We start from the raw sequence: 24,718 nt of genomic DNA, 5'->3' as shown, positions 1-24,718 counted from the left end.
ACATGGCATGCCCTTCAGAAATTGTAAAGGATTTCAATACCACAAATTTAAAGCCCAGGCATTTGCACAGGTTGAAGACCTGGGAGCAATCCTCCCCATTGTCCAAATGGTGCCTGGGTCCTCTCCGAAAACTTCAGGCGGGTCCTAGGCCCCTGCCTGGGGTGGGGAGAGATGACTCAGCGGTTAATCTTCCAGAAGGCCTTGGTTTAATTCCTAGCACCCACGTGGAGGCTAACAACCAGCTACAACTCCAGTTCCAGGGGATCCAATACCCTCTTCCCTCCTCTCCCTGCACCACAGGTGGTGCAGACACGCATGCAGCCCCCTCCCGCCCCGCAACTCTAAAAAAAGAAGACAAGACAGGATGTGGGTAGAGTAATGAGGAGTTCCCTGGCCTCTCTCTTCCAAGGGCCAGTAATTTGTAGTCCAGTTATGGACTTAAAGAGCTGGAGGCAAGACACATTATTCACCAACAAGAGAGACTATTGGATAACTTTACTTCATTTCTGCCTGCAATGCCAAGTTTCTCGGCTGATGTACCTTTCGTTTCTGTGTACAAACTGACTTTTATAAAAAGCCCGCTCTAAGGTGTTGAACAGCAGTAATCCCATCACTTGGAAGGCTGAGGCAGGTGGATCAAAAGTTCAAGGGGAGCCCTGGCTATACAAGTTTGAAGCCACCTTGGAAAATATGCTAGCAAAACACTTGTTCTCTGTCGGGGGGAGAAAAAAAAAAAAGCACGACACTAGCAAAGTCCAAACCACCCCTCTCTTTGCTGGGTTTCTATCAGAGTTGGGATATTGAGGCCAGCAGAGGCCACCTGCACCGCCCCCACCCAGCACCCTGCAGTGTTTCTCCAAGCTCTCCTCTCAGGCTGCATCTAAACTCCACCCCATCTCCGCCCCGCCCCCCCTCCCCCTTGATTTTTTAATCCAAAGGTTTGGGAGGAGGGAGGGGACAAAACGGGAGCCAGATGTGTTCTTGTCCTCCGCTCCCGCCTCCTCCCTCTTGGGCTTCCTAAAACCCGGAGCCCCGGAGACAAGGGATTCGGAGCCGGACAAACGGAGCGCCAACCACGCCGTTCCTCGGCTCCTCCTGGACTGGAAGCTAGCGGGAGGGGGGAGTAGAAGCGGGACTCGCTCAGTAGGCGGGACAAAGTGTTTTGTGTGTGTGTGTGTTCTCTCTCTCTCTTTTGGGGGAGTTGCAAGTAGGAAGCTTTTTGCACTCCACCACCTCTAGCCGCTGGGAAGACGTCATCGCTTCCGCCCTACTTCCTCCTCCTGTTGGCGGCGCTGAGAATCCAATATGGAGTAAATCGGTGGAGTGGCGAGATGGGGCTCGGACGGGGCGCCCTGCACCGCCTCCAAGGCGCACCTCCCCCGGCCGCAGAGCACTACCCGGAACCCTGATTGGCCCGGTCCCCAGGGGCGACCCCGGCCCGGCCCCAGTGCAGCCGGCCGCCCGCCCGCCGCCTCGAGCGTGCTTGTTTTTCTGCTGCTCTCCCCCTCCGGGTCCCCTTCCCAAATCTCCCCCTAGCACCGGCTCGGAGCCTGGGGGGGCAGCGCCCGCCTGGCCAGCGGCGTCCGCTGCTCCGTGCGCCCCTTCCCAGACCTCGCCCTGCGCTCGGGGCGCCCCGTTTCCCCGCCTGCCTCGGCGCCCCCTTCATCTCTAGCCTCCCCCCCCACCTCCACCACCAAATCAGGAGATGTCGGAGATGTGAGGAAGGGGGGCGAGCGCACAGGAAGATGAAGGGAGCCAGGCTGCCCGGCGCGGGACAGGCGTCTAGGTGAACAAGAAGATGACCGAAGAAACACACCCGGACGAGTAAGTCCGCCTTGGGTGGGTGGGATGAGGGTGCCCGGTGGGGTGGCGTGGGGCCCCCGCCAAGGACGCAGGCGGGGACTCGTCGGGAACTTGGCACGGGGTGCAGCCGCTGGCTGGGCTGTCGGGGCTGCGCGCGGCTCTCGGGCTTGCCTGGGGGAGGCGGCAGGAACCGCCAGGGGTCCGCCAGTCCAGGTCGAGGCCGGGCCAAGGGCGCGCGGTTGACCTCGGGGCAGTCCCGAGGCCCGCTTGGGGCGGAAGCTCTGCCGCCCTGCACGCCGGGCATCCCAGTACCCGATGGGTCTGTGTGCTTGGTGACTTGGTGATTCCCAGCCCCGCCGCCCGCCCCACCGTCCTCTCCGGAGCCCTCTGGGGCCCCGGGCTCCGCCATTTCGGTTTTCTTGAATCGCTCTCATTTGCATACCACATTTTCATTCATAAAAAACCCGGAGGAGCTGGGGGTGGGGAGAGGAGGGCCGGTCGGGCTCGGCGCGGGGTCAGTGTGTGTGTGTGTGTGTGTGTGTGTGTGTGTGCGCGTGTGCGCGCGCGCGCCCCAGGTCCGCGCAGCCGCCGGAGCGCGGGAGCAGCCCCGCGGAGTGCCGGGGCCCGCGAGCGTGTGCGCGCGCGTGTGGGTCGGCACACGCGCCCCGCGCTGTCCGGGCAGCTCCGGGGGCGGGAGAGAGCGTGCGGGGAAGCGCGCTCCTGGCTGTTAAGTGAGGGAAGCGCGTGCCCGGCCCGCGGGCCGAGGGGGAACAAAGCTCTCGGTGCATAGTCGAAGATACTGTGCGCTGCCTCCCGGGGAGACCCGGGCCTGTCACTGTCTCCGGGCCGAGGAACGGCTGTCTCCCGTCTCCCCCCACCCCCGCAGTCGTGCTCAGGGCTGGGTCTCCGCTCTCGGGTTCGGGACGTCTCCCTGCGGGGCGCGGGGGCGGGGCCGCCGGTCTTCCCTGGCGGTACTCTGCCTGGGGGCCGAGTGGTCCCCACTCTCTGCCCCTGCGGTTCAGTGGCTGTGCTCGCTCGCTCACCACTTTTTTTTTTTTTTTTTTGTGAATAAGACGTTCTCCTTTAGTGTCACATGATATCCCTCCTCCCCTGCACATTCATAAATCCTGAGGCTGCCTCCGCTCCTTTCATTCAGTGCTGCCATTAGCCAAGGTAGCAGCGGCGCCCGCTTGGACTCCCGAATGGGTCAGTAGTCTCGAGCACGCTGAGGGGAGGGAGACCTGGGCCGGTGGAGCGAGGATGGCTGGAGACTGCCTCCCAAACCCTGGGTCTTTGGCTTTTGTGTGTCGAGACCCCCTACCCGTGACCACTGACACTCTGGAATGCGGAGAGGGGAAGTGAGGCAGGACTGGGCCATCGGGAGGCTTAAAGGGCTCTTGGAGCAGGTGGCAGAAAGCTGTCTGTGCTGCACTGTAAGAAACCTCACTTTTTTTTTCTTCTTTGTTTTCTGTGCTGGAGTTCCCAACCAGGGCCTGGTGCATCCAGACAAGCAAGCCCCTCCACTTCTGAGGTGCAGTCCAGTCCTCATTTGTTTTTTAAATGGCCCTTTATCCTTTGGCGTCCATTGTCAGGCCGGTTGGAAGGAAGCTGCTCTAAACTGTCAAGACACCTGTCCCACCTGCTGTACAAGTCCCGGAGCTTGTGTTGGTCTGTTTCAGACATTTTATTTTGCCTTGCTGTACCTGTCATTGAAATCATGAAGGGGGGGGGGGCAGTCGGGAGTTTTAATGCTGAAATATGGAGGGGAAGGAATATCAGCGAGGCCTTGCCCTTTTGGAACTTGGCCAATAAGTAGTTCTTTTTCTGGGTCCCTGTTTGTACTTGTACTTAGGAGCAGTGACCAGTACCTGTGCTGTTGGGGATTCTTGAGAGTTTGCTTACTGTGCCTTAGGCTCATTGGCTCCTTCCAGCAGGAGCGCAGGTCTGGCATGCCCCCCTTTGAAGCAGCACACCAGCCTTGCCTCTTTCCTCACGTGCTGGCCCAAGCAAAAGGATTTCAGCTGGGGACACTGGCGGCTTTAAGTGAGCACCTCCCCATTCCAGTCTTGGGGAGAGAAATCAGAAGCCATGTTGAAGCTGGAGTTGGTGGCTCACACCTGTTATCCCAGCAGCAGGAGACCGAGGCAGGAGGATTGTCATGAGTTTGAGGCCAGGCTGACCTGTGCAGTTCTAGGCCAGGTTGGGCTAAGAGTAAAACCCCTCTAAAAGTTAAAAAAATTTCATTGAGACAGTAGATAGTGTAGATGGCTTCTAGTTTCGGAGGTTTAGAAAGCCCTGGTGTCCGAACCACTGTTGAAAGTGGCTTTTTGGGAGTTACATTTTTGTTCATGTCTTTAAGACAGGGCTTGCTATGAATCCATTGGATAGCTTGGAACTTTTGTGGTAGGCCAGGCTGGACTCTGACCTAGAGAGATCCTCCTGTCTTAGCTTCCTGAGTGCAGGAATTACAGATTTGTTTCCTCATACTGGCCTTTGGAGTGATTCAATATGACTACTGTAGCAATGAAATATGTAAAACCCACTGCCATGTGATCTCCATTTATATTTGGGGAAACTGAGGAGAGTTTAAGTACTTTGCCTTTAGTCACTGAAGAAGTGGAGAATTCACTCAACAGCCAGTCTCTGCAGAGAGTGGTGGCTAGCCTTAGTGAACCTGGTCTTATGCGGGCTAGGTGAGGGTGGTGTTTTCCACTGCAGCTGCAGCCCTGCCTCCTGGCCATATTTACCATGTCTGTGAATCACTCTGCTGGTACCTCATTGTTCTAAATTGGTGACAGTCTGTCGTTGCCATGGGTATTCTTTGAACACTGCTGTGAAGTATGAGGAGCATATAAAATTAAAGGAAAGTCTAACAAACTTGGGGATGAGAATTCTGTATTTCTCACCAAGATTATGGATGGGGGTTCAGAGTATACTGGAGCACTAGGCCTATATGAAGATGAAACAAGTGTGGGGCATTAAACTCAATACAGACAATGCTGAACCATAGAACATTTTGTCTTTTTAAAAGTTTAATATTTGTGTGTATGTACAGTGTGTATGGTGTGTGTGTGTGTGTCCACGTGAGCCATGTTGCTCCTGTGAAGGTAAGGGGATAACTTTGTGGAGTTGGTTCTTTGCTTTCACCTTCACGTGCATTCTGGGGAGCAAGCCAGGTGGTCAGGTGTGTCTAGCAAGTACCTCACCTGCTGAGCCATCCACTGGCCCCAGTGGGGCCCCAGTTTTTGTTTTCTTAAGACAGGTGTCATGAGCTCAAGCTAGCCTTAGACTCCATGTGCAACCAAGGTTGACTTTGAATGCCTCCCTGATTCTCCTGTCTCTCCATTCTAAGAGCTGGGGTCACAGCTATACAATACCATGCCCGCTTTTGTACTGATACTTATGTACCGTTCGTGAAGTCTAAGAGAGAGCGTTGGATCCCCTAGATTTGGAGTTAAAGACAGTTGTGAGCCGCATGATGTGAATGCTGGGATCCAAACTCCAGTCCTCTGGAGGAAGGGTGAATGCTCTTAATCACAGACCCATCTTTCCAGCACCAGCCTTTTCTTTCTTTTTAATTATTTTTCAGAAATTCTTAAATTTTGAAACAGTCTTACTAAGTTGTTCTGATTGGCCTTAAACTCGCTCTGTTGTCCCGGCAGATTTGAACTTGAAATCTTCCTGTCTCTGCCTTGTGAGTATTGGAGGTCATGTATAAGTGTGTACCACCAAGCCCAGCTGACTGCATTAGTGTTTGTTTGAGACAGGGTCTCTCTATGTAGCCCTGGCTCACCTGGGACTTACTGTGTGTGTAGATAGGACTGTCCTTGAGCTTGCCCTAATCCTCCACTTCCTGCTTCCCTATTTCCACAACCCGGCTTCCCTTGACATTTAAAAAAGCAGTGCTTCTTTCTGTGTAAGCAAGATCTTTTATTACTTGATTGTATCTGTCTGTCTGACTGTCTACCTGTCTATCTATCTTGAGACAGTTTTTGCTGTGTAGCACTGGCTGGCTTTACAGCTCACAGGAGTGAGTCCCTGTGCTGGAAATCTTTACAAGTTGATGTTGGAAATATGAGTTGGACACGTGAAGATGGAATCGTGGTCCGTTCATTAGAGAATGCTATTATCTTTGTGGCTATGGCAAGAAGGCTCACCTGCTTTACTGTTGTGTGGAAAACCTGCAACTATTTTTGCCTAGACAGCTTGCTTACTCTTGCTGCTGTTGTGGGTTTTCAGACAGGATGTAGCCCGTGAATTTACTACGTAGCTGAGGCTTTGAACTCATGGGAGTTAGATTACTTCGACAGTTTCTCTTCATTCTGGGACTCTGTTTTACTTCCCATCTATAGATGAGTCCTACTTATCCTTACAGCAGGCTCTGAGCCATCCTTTTGGGAGGTTGTCCTCCTCTTCCCTTACTCCACCTCCAGTGGGGTCTTTCTCCTCCTGTTGTGCCAGGCAGTTCTCACCACATAGCTGGGCTTCTCCCAGGCTAGATTCTGCATCACGCTTTCTGGATTCAGGGTTTTTGCTTAGTGATTCTACTGCTTAGTTTTCTGCTATTGGCCCAGTGCCATTGAGGACATTGTGTTTGCTCTATAAACGTGTACTGAAAAAAGTAATAGATACGATTGTTCCAAAATGCTGTTTCAGGCTTGGGGAGGACCTGAGTTAGAATCAATCCCCAGAGCCCATATGAAACTGGACAGGATGGTGTTCATTGGGAATCTCAGGGCTCCTGTTGACAGGTAGGAGACCTACACAGGGGATTTGCCAGAAGTTTGTGGGAAATGAAGAAGAAGGCCCAGGGACTGGAGAGGTGGCTCTATGGTTAAGAGCATTTGCTGTTCTTAATGGAGAACCCAGGTTCAATTTCCACATGGCAGCTCACAACTAACTCTAATTCTGGTACCAGGGAATCTGATAAGCTTTTCTGGCTTCAGTTAGCACCAGGCATTCACATGGTATACATACATACATGTATACATACATACATATGGATGATATAGATAAAAACTAAAGAGAAATCAATACTGTTTCAAGGTAGAAAGCAAGGATCTATACTTGAAGTTGTCCCTTGACCTGTACATGGCCCAAATATGACCCCACCCTAAGCCCTAGTCTTCCCCTAACCCCTGTGTTGCTCGAGCTGGCATTGAACTCTTGTTTAGCAGCCCTCCTGCCTCTGTATCCCAAGGAGCCTGCACTGTTGCATTGTGTCACTGGATCGGTGCATTTTCCAGCTTTAGAAGTACATCTCTGGCGTAGTGAGACGGGTCTGTGTCTCTGCCCCTGCAGGGAAGTCTTTGGAAATCACAATATTAACAATTTGCAGTAGCTGCAGGGTTCTGGGAGTCTTCTCACTTGATGTTGGAGACAGCTGTGCTGATGAACTCCAGTACTGGCATAGGTCCGACATTACTGGCTGAACACAAGCACAGAGTCTTAACAGCAGATCCTCAGAATGGAGGAGGGCTAATGGAGGCAGAGCAGGAAGTTTTGATACATGCGGTTGTTGGTTTTGGCTCATTTTCTCTGAAGGGAATTAGACTGACTTTAAGACCTTAAAAATAATACATCGGTGATTGGGGCACTTTCACGTTCTTCATGGATGTCCTGTGTGGCAGAGCTTTTAATGTATTCTTTCACAATTTCATGCACACACATATGATGTCCTTTGTTCAGTTAACAATCAATTATAACTGTGATACTTGTTTGGCTTAGGATATTTCTTTTTTTTCTTTCTTGTTTGTTTGTTTTTGTTTTGTTTTGTTTTGTTTTGGAGACAGTGTTTCTCTGTGTAGCTCTGGCTGTCCTGGACTTGCTTTGTAGACCAGGCCAACGGAGAGCTAGCTCACTGAGGTCAGCCTGCCTCTGCCTCCCCAAGGGTGGGATTACAAGTGTGCCCCACCACTGCCCGCCTTCCTGGGATATTTCTAAGCGTGTCCCTGAACAGGTCACTGTGCTCTGAGGAAACCCATATGGTGTCATGGAACTACATTCAGAGCTGGGTGCAGATGTTAACTTTCGTTGTGTGTGTGCTTGAGACTGACCCCCTGCATTCCGTTAGGGTTTACCTGAGGAGTGTGGGTGTGAACTGGTGTGTTTTCTACCCGCTTGCCCTGAGGAGGCACATACTTAAATGGCCTGACAGGTCATGGAAAGACCTGTGTTTGTGTTTTGTTTTTAGTGTTTTGTTTTCTTGTCTTTGTTTTCTGAAACAAAGTTTCCCAGTTTTAGCTCTGGCTGGCCTGGAACTCACTATAGACCCAAGGCTGTCCTCAAACTCCCAGAAGATCTGCCTGCTCCTGCCTCCCGAGTGCTGGGGTTAAAGGTGTGTGCCGCCCTCTTCCCACTTCAAGTCCCTTTCCTAGGTGATCTTCATTAAAAACACATTTATGTATTCTTTTGTACATGTGACTATCAAAGTCATGCTTACAGATGCTAAGTCAAGGTCGCTGACTGAAAACAAGGTTTCTTTATTTGTGCTTAGTGGGTAGAAGTGAAGAAATAAGCTTGACTTTATCCTAACATTTAGTACTTTGATTTTTTTGTTGTGTATTTTGAGATGGAGTCCCACTATGCAGCCCTGGCTAGCCTACAGCACTAGGTAGAACATGCTGGCCTGAGTTCACAGGGATCTGATTGTCTCTGTGCTGTGGTTAAAGGCGTGTGCCACCACACTTGGCTGTATTAAGTACTTTTAAGGTTTTGATATTTTGTGACAGGGTTTCTCTGTGTAGCCCTGGCTGGACTGGACTCACCTTGTAGATCAGGCTGGCCTCGAACTCAACTATCCACCATCCACCTGCCTCTGCCTCCCAAGTGCTAGGATTAAAGGCCACCACACCCATCCATATTAAGTACTTTTGGTTGAAGAGCTTAGAGCAGACACAGGAAGCTTCTGAAATGCATGGCTGTGGCTCTTCCCCTCCGTGTATGCAATAGTAATTCTTTTCAGGCCTGGTTGTTTTGTTCATAGTTATATTCCCCACGGATCCATTCATAAATGCATAAAAATGTGCCAGGCTAAATGTCAGTTGTCTTTCCCTTATTCATCAGGTAATGACATCCTTTTCTTTCTGTTTTCATGATTTATTCCTCTTATTTCTTTCTGCAGTTACATAGCCTTGGTTCTCACCTCTAGCCCTGATGGCTCAAAAAATCCTGGCTGGGCTTATATTTGTGTCCCATTGGGACACAGGGTACATAGGGAAAGTTTGCCGATGGTGTCTGAAGAATTTAATGACTTTTACATTCATGGCCTGACAGTGCATATCGGTAGGTTTTCTGCAAACATACTGATAGAAGTTAATGGATTTTTTTTTCCATTTAAAAAAATCATTCAGCTGCATAAACATTTAATGATGATCAGTTTTTCTTTTTGGCACAGGTCTCATGTAGCTTAATCTGGCCTGGAATTCACCATGTAGTCAAGTATGACATTGAATTACCACACAACCCAGTTCTGGGAATCAAACTCAGGGCCTTGTGCATGCTACGGCCTCTATCCTCCTAGCTAGATCACAATCCCATTTTTGCTTGTCTTTTTGTTTTGTTTTTTTTTGAGACAAGATTTCACTCTGTAGCCCTGGCTCACCTGGAACTGTGTAGATTGGGCTGACCTTGAACTCACTGAGATTACTGCCTCTGCCTCCTGGGTGCTGGGATTAAAGGAGTATGTCATCACTTCTGGTCCCCATTTGTTTTTTAAGACAGGTTCTTACTCCGGATGTAGCCCACACTGGCCTAGAACTCACTGTATCTTGGACAAACCTCACAGTATCATCCTCTTCTCTCAGCTTCCCATGTGCTAGAATGAGAATTACAGACATGAACCACTACCTGTAGTTTAGGAATATTTATTTTCAGGACCGTCAAGACCAAGAGGGAGGCTGCCGTGATGGTGTGGAATAAATATGGCTTTGGACAGATTTTACTTCTTTCCCCTTCTGACTCAGGAGCTCTGGGTGGCCTACAGAAGTTTGCTGTGTTAGACTGCTCCAGACTGGGCTCTTAGTAGGGAGTGTAGAAGCCATCATAAAGCTTTCAGCCGACATCTAATGTTAGGAATTCACTGGACCCCGTCACACCTGCTTCTTGTGTGACAAGGTGTCTTGTCTTTTTGGAATTTACAATTTCAAGTATCTGCTGCCTTTTCTCACTGTAAAGTGGAGGAACTTGTGAAAGGAGAGCTTGAGCCTGAAAGTCAGGTTCTACTGTTTTCTTCGCTTCCCTGATGTCCTGCTAGAATCTTCTAGAATAAAACATTGTTTTTCCTTTTTTTTTTTTTTTTTTTAAATGTAATGACCGACTGTCAGTCTCTTGGTTTTTGTTTTGTTTTGTTTTTTGAGACAGAGTTTTGTTATGTACCTGACTGGCCTGGTCTGGCTTAAAGCTTGTGGTAATCCTCCTGCATCAGCCTTCCCTGTGTTGGATTAGAAGGATGTGTCAGGCTGCTTGTGGAGATTCAGATTTTTTTTATAGCTTACTCTTTTATTGTCAGATTTCTCCCTTCCTGTTGTCACCCTTGGCAGTCTCTGTTCTTCTTGTCTGTACAGTCTAAAAATTCTACTACCAACGGCTTTCAAATTGGTTCTAAGTCAGTAGGCATGGGATTGATGAGTGAGGCTCAGGGTTCCCCTGATGACCATGCCTTAGGATGTGTTGTGTCTGCTTGCATGCCGTGTTGGTATTCTATTTTGTATTTCCAACCAAGGAAACAAGGTAGAGCTGGGCGAGTTTAATTTAGCAGACATTTCAATAGTTTGGTTCATATCACAGACCTTTTGGAGTTATACTTGTAAGCAGTGTCAGTATAGTTACCGTTGCTTAAAGATTTAGTCTAGTCAGTTTTTCCTCAGGCCCTGTGTGGCAGGTTTCAGAGCAGGGCTTTTCTGTTTATTCACCAGTTTTAAGGGCCTTGCTTCCCTTTCTTACATATTTGTTTGTGTGTTTGTCTGTTCCGGGGGAAGTTAGGGGGCACTAGAGAAGAGGTGTTACTGTGTGTGGTAGATTTATGTTTTGATGCGTGTTCCTGGGCCCTGGTTGCAAAACCATTCCCGAATTACTGTATTGCATGAAATAAGCAAGACAGGGTGCAGCCGGAGGATGAGTGCCGACCAATTCAGCTGCCGCCTGTTGTTGAATACAGAGACATCTGCCGGTAATCATGGGCTTGTCAGAGCTGTGACTCAGGCAGTCCCTGCCCTTGGGGAACTTACATTCTAAGGTTAGACGCCTTCTGGTGCCTTAAGGGTATGAGAACAGTTGTCTTGATTGCTACAGTTGTTTTCCCTTTTCTCACCTGCTAACCCCTGGTTGGGCTTCCGGCTTGTGTAGCTTGTGTAGGCTGAGTATTTTTTTAGGATCTGAATGATGCCGTCATTGGGCAAGCCTGACTAGCAAGCCCCTTGAATGGAGTCTAAGGCGTGCTGTACATCAGTGTGTGTGCATAGTTTTCTGACCCTCCAACATCCCTGTGCTGTAGGTGAAGAGAAAATTTTGAAAAGCTAACATCTTGCCTGAAGGATTCTCACTAGTAGAATGTTTGCCCAGCATAAGCAAGGCTACTCTAGTTGTTTTGTTTTACTTTGGTTGTTTTTTGTTTGTTTGTTTGTTTTTGAGACAGGGTTTTTCTGTGTAGGCTGTCTTGGAACTTGATGTGTAGACCAGACAGGCTTCAAACTTAGATCAGCTTGTCTCTGCCTCCTGAGGCTGGGATTAAAGGCCTGAGCCACCACCGCCCAGTGAGGCTACTCTAGCTTTAATCTCTAAGCAAAGCGCACACAAGACAATAATGCTAATAATAAATTTAAAGATTTTATCTTGTTTGATTACGGCAGGATTTATCTGTTTTGTTTTCAATAAAGTCTCATTCTGTAGCGTAGGCTGGCCTCCAACTCATCCTGCCTTAGCACCCTGAGCACTAGGATTATAGGTATCGTATGATCTACTAGGCCCAGCAGGACTTTGGTTGTTGTTAAGTTTTGGTTTTTGACACAGGGTCTCTCTGTGTAGCCTTGGGTGTCCTGGAACTCTCTTTGTAGACCAGGCAGGACTCCACTCAGAGATCTGCCTGTCTCTGCCTCCTGAGCGCTGTGATGAAAGGCGTGGGACGCCACAGCTTATTGTGAGTATTTTGCCTACATTTGTGTATGTAACCCAGGAGTGCCTGGTGCTTGAGAAAGTTGGAAGAGGGTGTCAGATCTCCTGGAATTGGAGCTACAGCTGGCTGTGAGCCACCATGTGGGTACTGAGAACTGAACTCAGATCCTCTTCACTAGCACTGAGTGCTCCTAATTATGGAGCGGTTTCACCAGATCCAGGATTTCTTACTTTGTGACTTTAGATTCCACCTCTAAAGAAGATCATTGTGTATTATAACCTCACAGGACCTTATGTTCTTATGTAAAACATTGTAAATATATTGACTTGCATTTACTTAATAATACACTGTTAAGGAAATGAAATTAGAACTCAGAATCTTGTTTTTGTTTTTCTTGTTTGAGACTGGGTTTCTCTGTGTGTGTAGCCCTGCTGTCCTGGAATTTACTCTGTAGATCAGGCTGTCTGATCTCCTTCTTGGATCTCAGAGATCCACCTGTATCTCCCTTCCTGTTGCTGGGATCAAAGGTCACCACCGCCCAGCTGAGCACAGTCTTGTAAGCATTTTAATGCTAGGTGACATCTCTGCCAGTCCTTCCTTCCTCATTCTGAATTGACCCCGTGACCTCATTTAGGCTGGACAGGCGCCCTTCCAGTGAGCTATCGTGGGGGAGCTGTCCTCGCCATTAAGGTGGCTTCCTCTGCCTGCAGTGTAGGCAGTGTGAGTACTTAGTGGAAAGAGAGAAAGCTGCCTGCCTTATCCCAGACGGAAAGCCTTTATGAACAAAGGAGCCAACAGGACACACTTCACCTCGACCAGCTGATTAGGAATAGTGGCTTTCAAAAGGACTCTTGGACTGGACTTGTATAGAGATGGGATCCTGACTCAGTCGAGCCTGAGATGATGTGTGTTTTCAGAAAGAGTTTTAAGTTTTTATTTTACGTATATGGGTCCAGACCTATGACGTGATGAAATATACTTGGTATTCATTTGTTGAAGCTTATTGGACAAAGCTGTGCTTTATACCCCTAGAGATAATACCAAAAGCATCTTTTCCCATTTCTGGCAGAATTTCCTTTTTGACTTTAGATAGGAATGAGTCGAGGAAAACTTTGTGTTTTCTTCTGACATTAAAAAAAAAAAATTTTCATTAGTGTGGTGACACACACTTTCAATCCCAGCACCCGAGAGGCAGGGGCAGGAGGATTTCTTGAGTTCAAAGCCAGCCTGATCTGCACAGTGAGTTTTAGGACAGCCAGGCCTACACAAAGAAACCCAGTCTCAAAAAACAAAACAAAACAAAAAACCCCAAAACAACAGTAGCAACAACAAAACAGCCCCTTCCCCCTTCCAAAAAACAACCCTCCCCCAAAAGTTGTTTGTGCATAACAGGAACCCTAAGAAATCTGTCACTTAGGTATGTGAAGTCCCCAAGTGTGATATCTCAACAGGCAGCTGGCACTCAGCGTCTTCTAGAGAAATCAGTCGAGTACGGAAAGCCTGCTTGCCCTGGGAGGCATGCACGCTCAGCCCTAGAAGAAATCACAGGAAATAATTAAACAGAGAAGGTCAGAGAAGGAGGAAGCCCGCTTGTTGTTTCTGATGGAAGAGCATTGTTGTTCCTTGGGTCAAGACTGCAGTGTTTAAAGCTCCTGGCATGTGACTGCTTGGGGCTCTGATTGTATTTAGATTGTGGCCCCTTTAGTTTATTCTTTTAGACAGCAATCTTGTTAGGAAATGAATTGCTTTTAGGTCTTATCAGGAATCCGTGTGTGCCTACACAGAAATGTTAAGTGAGAGTTGCTTATAGCCAAGTCTTTAAATGGGGTGACTGTCAAGACTATTAGAGTTTAATTTTAGGTGCCTGCAGTTCTCCCTAATTCTCCTGATTAAACACCTTAACATAGTAGTTTCCCTAATTGGGATAATGATAGAATATTAGCATGCACATTAAGCCATTTACCTAAATCTGAATAGGGGTAAAATGTAAATTTCCATCACTTATCAGTTCTTACTCTTTTGAGGTAATTCCTGGTGAGAAATGGGAAGAGACTGGAATATGAATTGAAATAGGAAGGGCTATAGTTGGCTCTGGCTGCTGGAGATCTAAGAATAGACCACAAGGCTAAAATAAGTGAGACATTCTTTGTTTCCCCCCAAAGAAGGACTAAAAATATGCAAGCCTGCCATTCTGCTATGTGGGACCCTGTGCATTGTCTACCATGTTTTTCTTTCAGAGCATTGTGAGTAGGGCCTAAGGGCCGTTCCCAGGAACTATTCTTTAAAGCCACGTGTGTATTTCTTTAAACTATGTATGTACGTGTATGTGGGTATGTGCATGTGAGTGCGGGTTCCTGAGGAGGCCAGAAGAGGGCATCATATCCCCTGGAGTTTTGAACCACCTGACTTGGGTGCTGGGAGAGGACCCCAGGTTAACTGCTAGAACAGTGCTTGCTGATAACTGATCTCTCCAGTTCCTGTGGATCTTTCTAATTGTTTTCTGTTTTTTTTTTGTTTTTTTTTTTTTTTTCTTTAGTGTGGGAATGTGCATACCACAGTGACCTCTTGTTTGACCATGTGAGTCCCAGCAGTCATACTTAGGCCATGAGCCTTTACGCAGAGAACCAACTGGCCAGCCTTAATCTGCAAGTCTTGAATTGACTAATTGCCCACTGGCTCACAGCAAGTAGCTGGGGTCCCTTCTGTAATCAAGGGTAGCTTGTGGACTGACTCTGCAGTGTTACCCACATGTATGAGCACACAACAGTGTTCTCACTGTAATATGACACGGCCTCATTAGATACTGCTGATGTGGTGATGGTACTATTTATCTTATAGTTTTCTCAGCTCAAGAGTCATTAGGATGATACAGCTGTAGTCCCTCCAGGTGGGGGTGGGGTGTCTTTGGGTTTCTTCATCATAGTCCGTGTAGTTAGACAGTTAGCAGCCAGCTGTCTGAGGGAAGAGGGAAGCTCTTCTAGAGGTCCAGCCCAGGTGATGCAGTGTTGACAGTGAGGCAGTACCTGGTCACCTGATGAAAGCAGGCGGTATTAGGAATGAATCTTGACTCTTTCAGCGCCGTCCATCTCCCCACCCCTTCAGTCACTAAACAAGATGCCTTTTCTGTGCGGTGCCCTTCCGTCTTAAAACGGAGGAGAGGCTGCCCCAACTGTGAAAGCCTGAATGGATTTTTAAGAGCAGAGGAGATGTGTGTAGTGAGTTCTGGGATTCCGGACATGTAGATTCCCCCATCTTCTTTGCCACTAACAGCAGTGTGGTCTTGGCATGCTGGTACATGTCCTTAGAAAATAACTTTGCAGTACTCTTCTAGAGGGAGATGTTATAAAGAAACCGTGTAACGTCACACAAAACTAGGGACTATAGAGGCAGCTCAGCAGTTAAAGAGTGCTCACTGTTCTTTCAGAGAACCCAGGATCGGGTGTTGATACCCACTTAATTCCATATATGCCTGTAACTCTAGTTCCAGGGGCTCTAATCCCTTCTTCTGGTCTTCTTGGGCTCACACAAGCATACAGTACATATGAACACTTGCAGGGACACACACAGAAATATGTCTTTAAAAAAAGATAAAGTTTTTTTGGCTGGGAGTATAGCTCAGTGGTAGAGCACTTGTCTAGGATGCAGAGAGCCCTGGGTTTGAGCCCTTGTTCATAAACAAACAAAAATGTGTATCGCCAATATCTAAGTACAGGAGGGAGAGACAGGAGGATCATGAGTTCGAGGCCAGTCTGATGTACATAGCGAGTTCTCCAACATCCAGAGCTACATAATAGAGATCCTGTCTCACACAAAACAAAAGTAAGCACCATGCTCATGCAGGTGCCTTAATTCTAGCATTAGGGAGGCAGAGGCAGATGGATCTCTGAGTTCAAGGCCAGCGTGGTCTATAGAGTGAGTTCTAGACCACCTAAAGCTACATAATGAGACCTTGTTTGAAAAAAAGAAAGAAAACTCTGATTCTTCTAGTTTTTTTCTCTTAAATGAAAATAAAGAATTGGGTTTTTTTTTTTATGATTATACTAGTCAAAGCAAACTTTTGAGGTGAGTTTTGGCAGCCTCATGGAAGGGTTTGCAGGGAGGGGTGGATCAGACAAGCTGGGGAGGGGCCTGCTGTTGTCCATAGGCTTTTTCCACAAGCAGGACAGGCCACCTGCAAGTTCATGCTTGGTGAGGCTAGAGAAAAGCAGTTGGGTTCGCTGATCCTAACTTTGGAGGCTGCTTCGTGGGACTTTGGTTCTAAGACTTTTGAAGAAACAGAAGAAGTGGTAAATTGGTAATCTAGTTAGAGGGTGGTGTAGGCTAGGCGGGGGCCAGGGAGGCCACATGTCACAGTGTCTGACACTCCTGATGGGACTTTAAGTTAAGCACTTAGGGTGTAGATGCAGAAAGGTGAACTTATGAGAGGTCATTGGTGTGTTTGTCACAAAGTACTCAGGGCAGGTGTGCTGCTCAGAAGAGTAAAGCAACTTGCTTTGAAGGTCAGGCTTCCTCCTCAGCCCCTGTGCGGGTTTCTGCTCTGTTAATTTTCGTGTTGCTGCTCCTTATCTCACTCCACTCACTATTAGAGACGTGCCGGGTGCATCGCCTTTTCTCAGTAGGGGAAAGCATTTGCCACCCACCACAACGTTGTAGAACTAGAGAAGATGCTGGCAAATGATGAGCTTAGGTCCCTTCTTCAACACGTAAATTGTAGCATGGCAAGGTAGTTTAAGGTCATGCAGCCATGGTGCGGTTTGAGCTGTGTCAGGGAGATAATATCAGGTCTTGGTCCTGTCCCATCTGGGGTTTTATATTAAACGTTTGTGACCTTCGTTAGCTGTGAGATGTCAGAGCTTCAGGAGACAGGAAGAGACAACATCCGTTCAGATCCATGTGGCCCACGTAGATGTTGAACCATCAACATGAACAGATTGCTAGCCTTGGCCACATGCTGTGCAAGGGTGAGATAGATGAGCCAGCTTCCCAATGCTCTTCCTGTGTGTGTCGCCTGTGGCTTAGTGGGGGTGGGGCACAGGAAGTTTGGGAGTCGAGTCAAGGGGCCTCCAGATGGCCATTCTAAGAGAAAGAAAGATGAGCCCTCAGACAGACAGTTGAAATAAAAGTTCCCAGGATCTTGCTTCTGTGTTAAGTAAGGACAGTTTCTTTGGCTAGCTACAGTTTTCTCTTGCTTCCCAGCCCAAACCCTCTATGCCAGTTAGTTGTACTGCCAAGGCTGTGTGGTCATAGGCAGCAGGGAGGAGTATCCGATATGCTGGCCTCCAGGGTGAGGGTCAGTGGATGCCAGGCTGGCTTGGGTGGTAGCTCAGGCATGGCGACTTTGTGCCAGTGTACATTGTTACAGCAAAGGGAAAGAAGGAGGCATTGCTCTGTTGGTCCTAAAACATCCTTACTGTTTTTTTGTTTTTTAAAAACAGGCTCTCACTGTGTATCCCAGGCTGACCTAAAAGGCATTTTTTCCTGCTTAAGCTTCCTGGGTGCTAGGATTACAGACCCGTGCCACTGTGTCTTGCTGGCCAGCCTGCCTGGATCCTTCCCTTTTCTCTCCTCCTCTTCTCTTTAGCCCCCACCCTGCCCCTCTCTTTTTTGCTTTCTGCAAGGACTCACATAGCTAGCTCTAGCGTTTGCAGAGGATTCCCCTGTCTCCACCTCCCATCTCGTAAGAACCTGTGCCGTGGCATCCAGCTCTTTGCCTGGCCCCCAGAGGTGGAACTCAGGCTGTCACCTTGTGTGGCAAGGACTTTGACATGTGGAGAGAGACGTTTAAGTAGGACAGTGTCAACCAACAGCTTGATTGGAACTGTAGAATGCTTCTGTTCCAAGAAATGGAATTTTAGCTAGTCATGGTTGGCTTATACCTGTAATCCCTGGGCTCAGAAGGAGGCGACCTTCTCTGAAAGAGGATGAGGAGGAGGAGTTCAAGGCCAGGCTGGAGGCCAGCTGGTCTGTGTGGAGAGGGTGGAGGCTGCAATCCTGAGTTCACTGCGTTCTTCAGAGGCTAGGCTCCCATTTGCATCCTTGTTCACAGGTTTCTAGCTCTCAGTTCGTTCTGGCCCAGTTCCTGGTGTCCCTCTTTTCTGCCTGCCCTCCCCACCTCCACTCCTATCTCCCTTGAGACAGTTGGAGGTAGATGAAATTGACCAGAAATGCCCAGAGGCATGCATCTGGTAGTTATGGGCCTCCGAAGTTCACCAAGCTGTCACTTTCTGTTGTACAGCACCCTGACAAGGTCATCCTGAGTGGCCTTCTCATTCTTCTTCTCCCCTCTCCCCTTTTCTCTTTCTTTCTCCCTCTCGTTTTTGTTTTGTTTTCCCAACATGGGGTGTCTCTGTGTTGCTCTGGGACTCATCCTGTAGACTGGGCCTGGCTTTGAACTCAGAGATGCCCCTGCCTCTGCCTCTTAAGTGCTGGGATTAAAGGTGGGTGCTGTCATCACCCAGCATTCCTTCTCCTGTTTTTTGAGACAAGAGTTCCATGGGTAGCCTGGGCTAGCCTTATACGCACTGTGTGGTCCAGGATGGGCTTTAAACTCAGTCCTTGTACTTCTGCTTCTGAGTACTGGGATTACAGGTGTATGCTGGAATATGGATGGTGGTGGGGCCTCATGTAGCCCAGTTTAGCCTTAGACTTGCTGTGTAGGCAAGGCTAGCCGTGGATTCCTCCTGTTTCTGGATCCCCAGCACACACACCGTGTGTACTTCTTTGTGGTGCCGATGGAGCCCCAGGCTTCATCCTTGATGAGGAATAGTACCACCTAAGCTGTGTCCCCAGCCCTGAACTTCATTTTTGATGTCATTTCCCCTGGTGATTCCTTTGCCACGAGGCCAGTTTGAGACCTGTGTCCTAAACGAAAACTCTATCCCGGTGTTCATTTTCTTAAGTCTCTAACCACCGAGCACTCGGCAGTCTTAAAGGCCACCTTTGTGCCACACTGCAGCCACCCAGTGCTCTTAACAGTTCTTGAGTGTGTGTTTACACAGACTGCATTTTATGAAGTCCATAAAGACGTATTTACCCACCGAGTCACCAGCCGCTCCAAAGGTCAGCTTCCCCAGGTTTGTATGAAAGGTACTTAACACCAAGCCAATTAACACTAAGATGGATGCCAATTACGGCACGGAAATGAGCAGTTGAGCCAACATTCCACTCGTCACTTTTGTCCTCTGTGGCAGCGAGGTTTTCCGAGCTTCATGGCAGTTGTCCTAACCCATGCATGGGTGGCCCATGGAAGCACAGAGGCAGAGGTGCCACTTGCCATCATCACGTGGGAGGGCCACTTAGAAGACTGTGATGGACATAACTGAAGCCACTCCACGTCAGGCATTTTCCCTAACTCCACCCCCACTGTGTGGTAGGGAAGGAGAGCCAGGCTGCCTTGCAGCTAGCTGCTTTCAAAGCTTCTCCTGAATCCTCAAAGGATTATGACTGCAGGATTCAATGAAAGAATGTGCCTGGTACATGGAAAATGAACAATTAGAAAAGGGCAGCAGTTGATGGTAATAACAGGAAAGCTTAAAACTTAAGAACTAAGCCACGAGACTGACAGGCGGGTCTCCCCTCACCCTGCAGTGCCGTCATATGAAGCAAACAACCTTAGGCCTGTCCAGGGACCCCCTCCCGCATCTAGATGACAGCTGAGAACCCTACGTGGAGAGAGTGGGTACCTATAGGTGCTTCTGTTTCACGGACCCGTGCTTGAGGCAGGATCTCAGCTGGCCCAGACTAGCCTCTGTCTCTGAACTTGGCTAAGGATGACCTTGAAGTGCGAGGATGATGAGTAGGAGCCGCACCCACCGGGCTCTGTATTGGCCTTCTGCTGTTTGACATAATCCTGCCTCAGCCTCCAAGGTGTTGGGGTTACAGGTGTGAGCCACCGAGCCTGGCCTATCTGCTAAGGATTCATGACCAGCACAGGGTGCCGACGGGACTCCAGGAAAGAAACGTTCTCCAGGGCAAGAGAACTGAAGACAGTATGGACTGATAAGAACATTGGATGGCCTTTCTCATTCTGCTGGACACAGGCCGTCACTGAACTTGATGCTTGTGGCTGATAAGCCCCCATGGTCCTCCTGCAACTCCTGCCTCCGATCCTCACAGGTGTGCATGTGGCCCTGCCCAGTGTGAGTGCTGGGAGCCGGAGCTTTGGTTCTTAGCAATCATGTAGCACACTCTGTCACCCTCTAAGCCATCTTCCCAGCCCCTTATGATCATTTTGACATTCCTTTTTTCTGCCTCCTTTAGTTGTTTCCTCCCAGCTTTCCCTACATTGCTGTTTGTCCCAGGAAGTTAAAGTCTCTAGAACGTCCTATTCTGTCAGGATGGAGACTTCTCTGAGAGCCCAAGGAAGCACTGATCTCGGGGCCCAGCTCAAGGGAGGTTGTCTTTTTGCTTGCCCTCCTGTGCCCTTTGCACAGGAGGTGGGGCAGGGATAGGTAGTGTCCGAGCATACTCATCCAGTGAGAATAAATATGGTTTGTTGGTTTGTTTGTTTGAGACAAGGTATTGTTATGTGGCCCTAGCTGGAACTCAGAGATCTGCTTCTGCCTCTTGAGTGCTGGGATTAGGTGTGCACAGCCCCCCCCCCCCAGCCTAAACTAGTCCATTTAACGTAGGGTTACTTACAGAAGAGCAGGCACCTTAAGAGAGCTACATTACTCAGGAAAATGTCTCTCCTTTTCCCAGCAACTGTTAAACATCTAGGGGTGGGGTTTTGTGAACCCCTTTCCTTTTTAGGACAGGGTCTTAGGCTGCAGCTTAGGCTGGCCTTGAAATTGAAGCTATCTTCCTGCCTCAGTCTGCCAGGTTCTAAACGTACAGGTGTGAGCCCCAACACTTGGTTGTGATTAGTCTTTTGATTTAAGCCACTAGAGACCAAAGTTTAGGTTTGCAAAGCAAGTGGATGTGTGATGTTTGCTGTGCACTGGCTCAGCCAAGAGTGGCTTTAATAAGCCCGGCGCATGCCTGTAATCCCAGCACACAGGGAGGCAGAGACAGGTGGATCTCTGTGAGTTCGAGGGCAGCCTGGTCTACAAAGCGAGTCCAGGACAGCCAGGGCTACACAGAGAAACTCTGTCTTGACAAACCAAACCAGAAAAAAAGAAGTTACTGAGAGCCAGGTGTGGTGGCATAGACTAAAAATACCAGTCAGGAGGAGTTCAAGGGGAGCCTCCTGTATAACAAATCTGAGGCCAACCTGAGCTACGTGAGACTCATCTCCAAAACAACAAGGAACTGACAAGTCACTGAGCCTAGGGCAAAGGAGAAAATGCTTAGATTTTTTCCTCTGCCCCATGTAGCATCAAGCTATGGGACCAGAAGCTGGGTGGCCCTGCCCAGTTCCCAAGCTTTCAGGACTGGGGCATCCTGCCTCTTGAGGAAATGGTTCCCTTCTCTTCATTGGGCCATTCAGGTGGCACATGTGAGCCGCCTGTAATAGAAGAAAAGCTTGGTATTAACCGTGACCTGTCCCTATGGGCTGCAAAGGGGAATGAGCTGCCAACCAGAAGGAAAGTACCTGTCACTGGCCCTACCCTTTGCCACCCCCCGCACCTACCCAAATATAAAATGTCAGGTGAACTCAAGGGTTCTAATGGGTTATTGTCCCTGCCTTTCTAAGAGCCTTTTGCAGTCTTGGAGATAAAACTATTGTGCCTCAGCCTGACAGGGGCAAAGTGGGCTCATATCTAGCAAAATGAGGTTGTTGGTTGCAGGGGCAGAAATGGTGCCGATTGCTCGATCGCTAGTTTTTCTAAGATTTATTTGTTTTTATGTGCATGCTTGTTTTGCTTGCATATGTTTGTATAACGTGTATGGCCTGCTACCTCAGGAGCCAGAAGAGGGCACTGGTGTTAAAACTGGAACTGAAGTTAAAACTGTTGTGATGCGGATGCTGGGAACTGAACTTGGGTCCTCTGAAAGAGCATGGAAGTTCTCTTGACCTCTGACCCAAATCTCGAGCCCTGATTTTTTTTTCCCTTTTTCTTTCTTTAACATTTCACTTCATCGCTCATGACTGCCGAGCTTGCAGGGGGGCCTCTGAATTACCAAGGGCACCTGACACAAAAGGGACAGTCATTTTGCAGAAGCCCCGGCCTCCTCAGGTGCTAGTGCTCCTGGTGGGAGGTGGAAGATGGAGCAGCGTGAGCACTCGTGCTTAAATTAGCTCAAAGTGAGAAGTGTGATTACTGTGCTTGCTCAGACCAAATGTCTGAACATTGTTATACAATGAGGTGTAATCACAGAAAAGGAGGGTGCGTGGCTGCAGCACTCCCACAAAATAGCCTTTGTGTTCCCAGAGCCCCATGGCGCTGATTAATCTTCTGGGGGTGTGGAATCCATTAAGTTCAGGTGTGTGTACTGGACCCTTGGGGGCGTTTCCATCCTGCTCATTCGGGCACACAGTTACTTTGCATCTGTGTGTAGCAAGGGTCTGAGAGGGAAAAGGAAGCAGTGTTAAGCGGGAATTTTAGCTCAGAGTACTCCTATCACAGTAAAGATCCCAGAGGGAAAGCAGGATGGTGCCTTGCCACTGGCCCCATTACCTGCTATTTGAAGGACGTTGCTGTGACTGCCTGGGTATCAGCTTTCTTCCTCAGTGTGCATGTGTGTTAGGTGATCTTGTGTTCCTAACTGCAGGATCCATGGACTCCAGACACGATCCATGGACTCCAGACACTAGACACTGATGGAGGGCCACGGATCTGCCGCTGTTAGTTATTGCTGTGTTGTGTGCCTGGGGCCCAGGAAGTGCCTGCTGAATGAATGGGTACATGAATGAACGAGGCACAATATGAATAAACGTCGTCTTAAGTTATACATGGTCCTTAAGAGAACTCAAGAAGTGCATTACGGAGAGTTAAGAAACTTTAAAAACAACTCAGTTTGGTCATAGATAAATAGCATAAGTTGTATGTATGTCTGGTTACCATGCATTTCATTTTTGTTTAATTTTCATTGTGGATATGTTTGTGTGGTATATGTACGCAAGAGTTCAGGTGCCAGTGGAATCCAGAAGTGGGCGTCAGACCTTCTGGAGCTGGAGTTAGAGAATAGTCACTGAGAACCAAGCTCAGGTCCTCTGCTAGAGCAGTACTTGTTCTTAATTGTTGAGCTATCTCTCCAGCCCCAATAATAAAATTAATATATTTCGCCTTCTGAGTGTATTTGATTTTAACATAATGCGGTTCCACAAATTTTAACATAACATGGTTGGCTTGCCTGCACACTTCTGAAAACAATTAAATGCTGTACTTCACATGTGCTAGAGTCCTGGGTTGGATCCCCAGGTCAAAAATAAAACAGATTAGATCAAAGGGAACAGTCTTGGCATGAACATTCCATGGATATTAGCTATCACTTGTGTGAGTATTTGCTCGTGGAGGGGTGCTGGGAAGCCACCCCAGGCAGGGCCTTGTTGTCTTCTACTAGCAGATCAGTGTTTTGAGGTTTTACTTGGTGTTCTCAAGGAATCTAGCGCCTTGCTTCTTCTGAACTGAATCCTTTCTGGAAATAGTTGTCTCCTGAGGAGGGTTGCTCAGTTTGCCTATGGTTACTGTGGGACCGCCATGCTTTTCTGCAGGGACTTCCTAAAGCTTGGACTCAGGGCAGCCTGGAGCTCTATACTTGGCTCTGGGGGTGCATTTTGACATTTGGGTGTGAGTCAAACGTTATGAGGTTCAGTATTGCACACGGGAGATCATACTGAAGTTCTTAGAGTGAGAGATGCTCCAGGTGTGGGAGGATTCTTTTCTACTTCTCAATTTACTTCTAAAAGTGCTCACTGTTGCCTACCCAACTTCCCTTCATCCTTTTTTGGATACTGGATCAAGTTCTGTAACCGAAGCTAGGCTCAAACTAAGAATCTTCCTGTTGCCTCCACCTCTGCAGTCCTAGGATTACTGTTGTGTATTACCGTGTGTCAGCTTTGTTTTATTTTGTGTTTTGCAGATCTTACTAAGCTGCCTTGACCTTGTGTGTGCTGCCGTGCCGGGCTAAGCCCTGCAGTAACACAGCAAAGCTGAGCTTGCGTGATGCTGTGGAAGGAAAGCCCTCTTGTGTGTTTGCATGCCTATTGGGTTTTGCTAATTTCTGAATCACCAGGGGGTTTCTTTGGATACAGATAGTTTACAGAATTTCATGTATCTAATTTAGGTGACAATATAGAGTGGGACTCTAGTTAATGTCAAGGCAGTGCAATTTTATGAAGGCTGACAGTTTTTTCTGTCTTACTACAGCTTTAACTCTATAAGGACTGGAACGCTGCACCCCTAGGGCTTAGCCTGTCCCTTTCTCCCTCTCTATATAGGCTGACCTGGGTGGGGAGCATCCAGCCCTCTGACTTCACTGATTGTGTGCTGCTGAGCTTCAGGCTGATTTCTTCAGTCTGGCCTTTTCCCAGGACTATTGGTTTCTGTAAGTGGCTGTGTGTGACAAGCGCCTACTGTGCTCCACCTCTCTTCCAGTCTTGGCCGGTGGCACCACCATTCTTTACTGTCCAAAATCTCTGCGATCTTTGATTCTCCCCCCCCACCCCCCCAGTCGCCATGCTGGGGATTGAATCCAGGGCCTTGGACATACTAGGCACTGTGCCACCCCTCTGGGCTTCATCTTCCCTGCTTCACCTGTCCATGTGTAATCATCCAGCACACCCCAGGTTAGCCACTGGCTCCCTTGGCCAAGTTGCTAAAGCCTCTCACATGAGCTGTGGCCACAGCCCCGGGACAACACCTCACTCTGGTCCCTGCATCCATTTTTGCAGACTAGCCCCCCCCCCCCCCCCCCCCCCCC

The 24,718-nt window shown here is 48.5% G+C and overlaps 1 protein-coding gene across 1 annotated transcript in view; it reads left to right on the top strand.

Moving 5' to 3' along the window:
• The first annotated feature begins 1,068 nt into the window (after positions 1 to 1,068).
• Positions 1,069 to 24,718, top strand: part of Spred2 (sprouty related EVH1 domain containing 2) — a 94,575-nt gene continuing 70,925 nt past the window's right edge. Inside the window, exon 1 of the mRNA XM_055624146.1 lies at positions 1,069 to 1,824. Within this exon, the coding sequence (XP_055480121.1) occupies positions 1,799 to 1,824 (26 nt within the window). The 5' untranslated portion in view covers positions 1,069 to 1,798. The remainder of the gene's footprint in view (positions 1,825 to 24,718) is intronic.

The sequence above is a fragment of the Psammomys obesus genome, unplaced genomic scaffold (genome assembly GCF_907164565.1).
Source record: "Psammomys obesus unplaced genomic scaffold, mPsaObe1.curated_primary_1811, whole genome shotgun sequence".
Classification (NCBI taxonomy): Eukaryota; Metazoa; Chordata; class Mammalia; order Rodentia; family Muridae; genus Psammomys; species Psammomys obesus.
The sequence above is the reverse complement of the archived record's forward strand: the minus strand, read 5'-3'. Positions and strand labels throughout refer to the sequence as shown.